This window comes from Sinocyclocheilus anshuiensis, unplaced genomic scaffold (genome assembly GCF_001515605.1).
Source record: "Sinocyclocheilus anshuiensis isolate Anshui unplaced genomic scaffold, SAMN03320099.WGS_v1.1 scaffold985, whole genome shotgun sequence".
NCBI classification, from domain to species: Eukaryota; Metazoa; Chordata; class Actinopteri; order Cypriniformes; family Cyprinidae; genus Sinocyclocheilus; species Sinocyclocheilus anshuiensis.
Window position 1 is genome coordinate 510,692 of NW_015557117.1, and position 8,402 is coordinate 519,093.

At 36.2% G+C, this 8,402-nt stretch overlaps 1 protein-coding gene across 2 annotated transcripts; it reads right to left on the reverse strand.

The window, feature by feature from the left end:
• Positions 1-248: 248 nt before the first annotated feature.
• On the reverse strand, positions 249-2,416 carry LOC107677752 (dual specificity protein phosphatase 12-like). Of its 2 annotated transcripts, none has more exons than XM_016472770.1 (7): positions 2,238-2,292; positions 1,746-2,014; positions 1,445-1,558; positions 1,240-1,358; positions 1,005-1,092; positions 718-898; positions 249-452 (listed from the first exon to the last, which is right to left on the reverse strand). In XM_016472770.1, the coding sequence occupies exons 2-7, from the start codon at positions 2,006-2,008 to the stop codon at positions 303-305; spliced, it is 915 nt and encodes a 304-aa protein (XP_016328256.1). In that variant the 5' UTR covers positions 2,009-2,014; positions 2,238-2,292; the 3' UTR covers positions 249-302. The 2 variants fall into 2 exon arrangements, with proteins under 2 accessions (XP_016328256.1, XP_016328255.1); XM_016472769.1 differs by lacking the exon at positions 2,238-2,292 and adding an exon at positions 2,329-2,416 and having other exon boundaries at positions 250-452.
• Positions 2,417-8,402: the final 5,986 nt, after the last annotated feature.

Here is an 8,402-nt window from a genome sequence, read left to right on the forward strand (position 1 = left end):
AGAAACTCATACTTTTACTCAGCAAGGATACATTAAACTGTTAAAAAATAACAGTAAAGACAATTATAATTTTAGAAGAGATTTCTATTTAAAACTAGTATCGTTTTAAACTTTCTATTCATCAAAGAATCCTGACAAAATAGCATCAGGGTTTCCACAAAAACATTAAGCAACGTCTGTTTGCAACATTGATAATTATAATAAATGTTTCCTGAGCAGTAAATTAGCATATTAGAATGATTTCTGAAGGAGCATGTGACTCTGAAGACTCTGAGCATTTGATGCAGATCTTTATTTGCGAGTCATTTGAGTGCAGATATACTGATGTGTTTGATTTCATCCACTCTGTTCTTGTGCATCTGGAAGGCTGGTGTTACCCAGCGCCCACACGAACACTGTTCACCATACCAGTTAAAGGAGCCCAGCTTTGAGCTGCACTTGGGACACAAAAGCTATAAGAGAGAATTTACAATATTTTACTTTGAAATGTCATTTAAAAACAAAGAAACAAAATAGTACACACATCTCTAGCCTCCCTAGCACAAAATATCACGCAATCTCTTTAACCTTTTAAATAAATTATCAATATTAAAGCTAACCCTTTTTCTTTCCCAATAATCAAAGAATATACTTGTAAAAATGTTTTGAGCATTAAACAAATGGACAGTTAATTCTATTTAATTGTGTGTCCAGATGTGTGAAGCAGTGCGGTATTACCTGTCCATCCATAACACCTAGTAAGGCCGGCTCCATCCATTGCACCGGCTCTATAAAGTAGGATGTGCACTGTCTCTGATCCTCACTATCACTCACTATCCTCGTCTTCTTATGAGAGAACGCAGAGGCTCCACTTCCCACACAGTGACTGAGAATGCTGGAGCGACGGAAAAGTGTGCGTCTGTTGGGAGCAAAAGACAACAGCAGGTTATGACTTCAGTGTCATGAATTCAAAATAATTTGAGAGGATGTAAACAGGATCAAATAAAACACAAAATACATTTGACCTGCACTTTCTACATCTGTATACAGCTTCTGCATTCTGGGTTTGTGCAGGGTCAACAGCGAAGACATCTTTTGGCACATTCTGGAGTTCTGAATTGATCAAAATACATGACTTCTATATGAGCGCCAATACGTTTCTTTCATTGGTGTATTCATATTAAAGCGTGTAGAAAGCTGAATGAAAATCACATCCCACGTGTACACTGTTTTTAGCAAAAAAGGAAATTATGTACATACCTGTATATTTCTCTGTAATTTTCTTCAACCTAAACTGTTTATATAAGGGATCTGTGGTGTCTACTTTACAATCCATTAATTCATAAAGTGCCAGCTGGTCCATAAATTTTTCATTCATTCTGAGAAAATGAGTGGAACGCTCTTCAATAACAATGCTCTCACAAGTGCTCTCTTTATTACAAGATAAATAATGAAAAACACTTACTTAACATCTGGTTTTAAGTTTCGGAGTTTAGTATATGCATCCTGTAAATTCAGATGTTGTGTTTTCATCAGGTAAGCAGTCACCACAGCAGCACTTCTACTTTGCCCTACATGGCTACAAAAATGAATTCTTTAATTAATTTTAAAAACTTGTCAAAGAAAAAATCTGAATATTACAATGAATACATTGATTTTTTTATCACATTGGTAATTATCTGAATGTTTATTAACTAATGCACTGTTGGGTATTACATACTGCAGTGTTTCTTAAAATTATTCATTAAAGTTATTATCAGTTATACCAATGCACAAGAACTGCTGATGATTTGGATTCAGAGTGTGTTCCGAGAGCTTCACATATGAAGCTGACACAGTCATCCAGTCTGCTCAGAAGATCCGTGGACGCATCATCCAGAGCTCGGACAAATTTGGTGTGGAACCCAGTGACAGCAGCTTGCTCTGAGTCAACGGTGAGTATGTGTGTTACACCTGCGTCTATCAGGCTCTGAGCGTCCTTCAGATCGGACACAGATCCGATGTAGAGCCCAGCCTCCACTCCGATCATGGTTGACTGGGTAAAGACACAAACACCTTTCATCAGTGCACTGAGAGAAAACGTAGCAGTAAATAAACGCGGCACAACTCATTAAATAGACCCGCTCCGATTAAATAGGCGAGAAGATATGAAAAAAAAAAAAAACATTAATACATAGTCGTAAATTTCTTAGCTACACTTCTGCTAATAACAGCTACATTTCCTGGGCTATTCATTAAGTTTTGTACAAAGTCGTTACATTCACTGTCGATTTTATTCACTCAAACTCATTCTGTCTGCAGCTCTTCTTAGTTAGACTTTAGTGTAAACATCAACGCTAATGAACTCACGTGCTACTTGCTGTCAAGAAGGACGTTCGGCTATAATAAAATGTCCGTCGGAAACAAAATCAACTTGTTAGTTCCGGGCAGAACGTTGTTATTATTAAGGCTTCACTATGCCTCTAGAGGGCGTTAATATGAAATAAATAAATACTTGATGTTTATATTGCAATATTGAAAAACGTGGTATGATTTGTATAGAGAGGAATCGCAAGCGAAGATGTTGTCATTCCTGTCTATGTGATTTATTTAGCTAAATTTGCTAAAATTTACGCATGTCTATGAGCATATAAAGACACTGATATTTGCATGTTTACATTGTTATTTTTCAAATTGAATTGAATTTCAATGTGAGCACGAACACATTAAGCTAACTGTAATTGATATGGACACGGGCAAAATTAAAAATTAAAAAATGAAGGCCTAGAAACACTCTTCAACTGGCCTACAAGTCTGCTCCATTTTTAGACATAACTTTCTAGTGTTGTAGTGTGATCTGCCATCGGCATGTTCAGCCAAGAGTTCCTCGAGAACAAGAGACCAGGGTCCAGATTTATTGTAGAACCATAATCAGTTTAAAACATAATTTTACGTACCTTACAATATTGCCAACTCAGGGATCTGCACTGTAGGCCTATTCGATTGTATTTGAACTTCAGATCTCTTTTGCATCCTATCATTTCCCGTGGTGTGGTCTAGACCTGTAGTTCTACCCCTTTAGCAAAGCTTTTGGCTGTCCTGCATGCTAAATGACAGCCAAAACTATGACATTTAAACAAGAGAGGAGTCCAGTCTACTGCACCTCATGTCCAGCACATGCTGTCTTTTTCACTTACATAAATGCTAATCCTTACCTCATTCCTGATCATTGTGTCTTTTCTCAGAGATATTAGCTACAGTGGGATTAGAAGTTTTTGGTGAGCATGGTGGAGTATTCATTCTACATGGCATCTTGATGAACACATAAACAAGTCACTGTACCCATTACAGAGCAGATGCCTGTGTTTTAATCTGACTGGTCCTCTCAGGACAAGTCCAATTTAGCCTCACATGGTCCCTCAGAATCCCTGTCCAACCTGTTGCACGTATGTCTTTCCTGGGATGCACAGGAAAACTGATTATCACATGAAACCCAGATTAGCAGAAACACACGTTGTTCAATTTTTTTTTCCTTTTGTCAGCAACTGTCACGTGATGATTAGGGTTATTGATTTTGGTAAGAGCATCAGAAATTTGCACCAGAATCTTCAATTTGTCTAGACCCACAAAGGCAGATTTAGGATTAAGGGCTTAAAGCAATAAGGACTGATCCTTCCTAGAAATGAACATCTGTGCAGACATCAGCAGCCTTCTCCTGCACCATTCATGACATTAAGAGTTACAAAACTTAATTTGCTCTTGCAACAGGACATTGATAGGAAATGAATAGTACAGATCATTGTTGAAAGTTCCTCCTTACTCGATATTTTCCATGAAGGAAATGTAATTTACACTCAATGATTCTTCTTGACAAAATCAAATGATCTAAAAGGGCATACGCAAATACATTTTGCGTTTACATAAATATAAATTTGTCTTTAGAAAAGAAGACTGAAGTATTTATCCTAAATTAAAGACTTATAACTTTCACTCACTACAGTATTCACAATCAGCAATTTGGTTTGTGCCAAAGAGCCTGTTGATTTCTTATTCAAATGGTTAGGCCAAGGGACTAAAACATTAAGTTTTGTCTTTTGTCTTCTAGGTCACATGTTATCCTTGTCAGAAATTTGTCAGATATTTGTCAGAAATTGTCACAAGTTTTGAATTCTATGAAGACCTAAGAACTGAAAATATTGTTGAAATTTGTACTGTTTCTTTCAAGATTTCAGACGCTCTGTGCTGTAACTGGTCTCTTGGTCACTCTTACACTAAACTTTTTTGACAGTTTGACTAGTTTGACAAAAATTATATGAACATTTTTAAGCATGAATTGCATGAACTATCAAACCAAGTCTCCAAATAAATTATATAAGACCTTTTCTCAGAACTAACTTAACTTTTCTGGGTATTTTTTGGTGTGGCAATTATTTATTTATTTGCCTGCTTGCTTGCTTTGAGGATGTCAGCTTGATCCATGATTGATCATTTAAAACCTTACAAACCTATTTATATTAAATGTTTAGATTAAAGAAATATTTCACCCAAAAATGAAAATTTACTCACCCTCAAGCCATCCAAGATGTAGATGAGTTTGTGTCTTCATCGGAACGGATTTGGAGAAATGTTGCATTACGAGAGTTCAAACAGCTGATAAAAACATCATAATAATCCACACAACTTCATCCATGCATGTTTCCTATGCAGTTTTTCACTTCACAAGATGTTAATTGATGGACTGCAGTCATGTGAATTATTGTGATATTTTTAGCAGCTGTTTGGACTGTCTTTCTGACGGCACCCATTCACTGCAGAGGATCCATTGGTGAGCAAGTGATGTAATGCTAAATTTCTCCAATTTACATTTACAGAAAATTTTCATTTTGGAGTGAACTATTCATTTAAATAGAGTACGATATTAAAACACACTAATAAAATACATTTTAAATGTTATATGTTATAAAAACGTTATATATTGCAAAGACATCCAAATACTTTTCGTGTATATAATAAAACTTCCTTACTATAACCTGCATTACCTTTCCTCAAATGCACCTGGCCTTGGCAGCCTGTTTGAAACTTCCCTGCAGTGCTCATGATTGTTATTCGTTCAAATGACTCTACCAGAGCTGAAGCAGAATGCATCAGAACATTAGTTCTTCTCAGCTGGCAGCCCAAGACGTGTGTGTTCTTAAGGCACAATTGATTTTGCCCTGTTGTTTCCTCTTTAAAGTTCACTCAGGGTAGCCTTACTTCAGCTGTTTCTATTTCAGTGCTTCCAGAAACGAGAGCTTCATTGCCAAGTGTGTCCCTGCATTTGCCTACGTTGATTAATTAAACCATTGTGTAATATATTTTCTGATCGCTCAGTTCTTTCCTCTTTTCTATTTATATGCATATACTTTTTACTGACGCTAGAGAAAGTATCCCATGATCATGCTGACAGAAGTACTCACAAACTTTCACTTCACATTCACTTTTGAGTGATTATGAAATGTTACAGATATTCTTTTCTGTAATTATATATAGTTCAGTTTCATTATTCTCATGTTTTCCATATTTTGAAAAAAAATGCATGTGGAGAAACTCATCAGTGGTGTTATATAGAATATTTATAGTATATGGAATATTGCTATATACTGATATTTCTTTGAAGTGCTGTGAGTCAGTTTTATAAATGAATGAATGAATTAATTAATTATTTCTAATTTAGTCTAAACTTAGGTATACTGCAGCAAATAAATAAATGGTTTCACTTTTATTAGAAACCAACTGAAAGCCAATAATGAAAAGCTTATGGAGCAACTCCAGTGGTGGGATTCAGACATGCATTCTTGACTTTAAACCTTTAACCTCTAAACTATTTTTAAATACTGATTTGCTGGTTTTACAATGGTTTCCACAAATACACTTCCCTTGATACATATTTTATAGTTACCCCAGCTTTGTGCGCCTGCATGTTGGTTTAAGTTTAGTACTTATGTGTTGATCAGAATGTCATGGGTCATGTCTCATGAGCTCGTCTGTCATTCGGCTTGAGTAAGATTTATGACGCACATCCTGTGGCGAAAGAGTAGCAGGACGCCACTCGTGAGGTAACGCTGGCAGTTCTTCCTGGAGGTCAGCTCCGGCTCTCTTGCTTAAGGCTTTTCTCTCACTTGGTCACAAAGTTCAATTCAATTCAAGTTTATTTGTATAGCGCTTTTCACGATACAAATTGTTGCAAAGCAACTTTACAGAAAATTAAGTTTTTACAATATTTAGTAGTAGCTTCTCAGTGGTGACTGTCAGTCCACAAAGCAGCTGAAGGATATTTAATATTGTAGCACTCTGACATAATACTATGGAATGATTTCCAAGCTGGAAGTTTAACCAAGTTTTCTGGGGATCACACAGTTTTTGATAAAGTCATATTCTTTTCATAACTCCTTTGAATGATCAAAGTGTTTGGTTTTTCTTGTCTTATGCTTTCTTAAGTGTGTGAATGTCATCATTTTTGTCCTGTATACAAAGAAGTTAGTGTGCAACAGCATTTAGACCCTTAATGTTTATCTATGTACAAAATTAATACATTTGCAATCATGCATTCATTCACACACCTTGATTTAAAGCAGATTGTTGCTTTTTTTCGTGATTTGTTGAAATGGTCTGCAAACCAAAAAGAGGTTTCACACCCAAAAATTGCAGCATGTTTTGCCTTTGTGTTCAGAGATTAATGACCTGTGAGATTGATGATACATGGCGTGGTTTCACTCGTGTGTGTGTGTGTGTGTGTGTGTGTGTGTGTGTGTGGTTTGCGTATGGGGACTGATTAAAACATGAGGGGGCTTTGTTAATGAGTGTATGACAGATGGAGAACCACCCCCCAAACGCACACACACACACACACAATCTATCCTATGATATGATCAGTCGAGCAAAGAGGAAGGTTGTTTCTCAAATAGGTTTTCACTTCACTCGATCAGATAAAAAGCTGACTGTTATTGCATGCAGGGTTTAAAGCAATATTCCTGGTTCAATAGAAGTGAAGCTCAATCAGCAGCACTTGTGGCATAATATTGATTGCCACAAAAATGAAGTTGCACTTGTCCTTTCTTTTCTTTAAAAAGTAAAAATCTGGGTTACAGTGAGACATTTACAGTGGAAGTGAATGGGGCCTAAACATAAAGGTTAAAATGCTCAATTTCAAAAGTACAGCCATAAGATGAACATAATATGTGAGTAAATATGAGAATTAAAGTGATAATTCACCCAAAATGAAAATTCTGTCATCATTTATGTTCCTAACCTGTATGATTTTCTTCTGTGGAACATAAAAGATATGTTGAGGAATCTTGGTAACCAAACAGTTTGGTTCCTATTGTATTTTTCATCCGTACATTGAAGTCAAAGGGAACCGAAACTGTTTAGCTACAATCTTTGAAATTTTTTTGTCTTCTATAGAAAAAAGAAAGTTATACAAGTGCTTTTACAAAATAATTTTATATTTCTGCATTTAAATTAAGAAATCTACCTTATTCACTTCCATTAAGTTTCACTCTGTAACCTCCCTTTAAAAAAAAAAAAAGAAAACAAGGGACAACTCAATTATTTTCAACCTAATAATTGACCAATTTATGGTAACTTGTATTGAACTCTAAATATTAAGACAAAACCAGAGAATATTAATTAGGCTTGTTTTGTTCAGATTTACTTTTTATTATTATTGCAGCAGTAATTCACTTTATCAGTCAAAAAAAAAGGCAAGTAAGGGTTTGATATTGATAAATATTGATCACTCTTGCATGGATATTTAGCTTTAAGATGAACATTTTAGACATTTGTGACACATTTGTCTGGCTCTGTGCTTGTATTTGCCACATGGTGCCCCCAGACACAGGCTGTTGTCTGAGGATGAGATGACCAGACTGCTCGTTTCTCCCGGCTGGCCTCAGAGCAGTGACTGTTAGGTTAAGGGGTGGGCCGCTCTGCTTTTAACTGGTGATAGATGATTGCAAGGGTGAGGTCTCCAACACTCTGCAACTGAATGGTCCATTGGCAGCCATTGTTGTGGACAAACAGCAAGATAATCCCACAAGCCTTCTCTCAAATCTGCAGTGATTTAGAGCTTTCTTTCGACCACCTGATCTCCTTTAATTTCATAATATTCCATTAGCCATATAAAAAGCGATTACACCTATTTGCATTGAGAAAAGAAAAGCATCATGTTTGCCATCCTCTCATTAACGAAAGCAACAGGATTTAATACATCACCGGGAATCGTTACGTCGCTCATGTTCACACTGAAATCTAATCCTCATTCTTGTTACCCTCTTTTCAGCTCTAATATTCTTTGCAGCTCAGGGCAATTGTAATTCTCTGGAACATGTGGCTCCATTAGAGGGATAAAAGGGAGGTTGATAAATTGTCCTTTTAGTCCCTTTCTTTGACTCCACAAATTTACA

Excerpts from the sequence above, each read along its gene's own strand:
- LOC107677752 (XM_016472770.1), bottom strand. The coding sequence starts at position 2,008 with ATGATCGGAGTGGAGGCTGGGCTCTACATCGGATCTGTGTCCGATCTG. Across the intron at positions 1,559-1,745 it reads TCAGCAGTTCTTGTGCATTG|CCATGTAGGGCAAAGTAGAA; the intron begins GTATAACTGATA and ends TCATTTTTGTAG. Across the intron at positions 899-1,004 it reads TACAGATGTAGAAAGTGCAG|ACGCACACTTTTCCGTCGCT; the intron begins GTCAAATGTATT and ends TGCTCCCAACAG.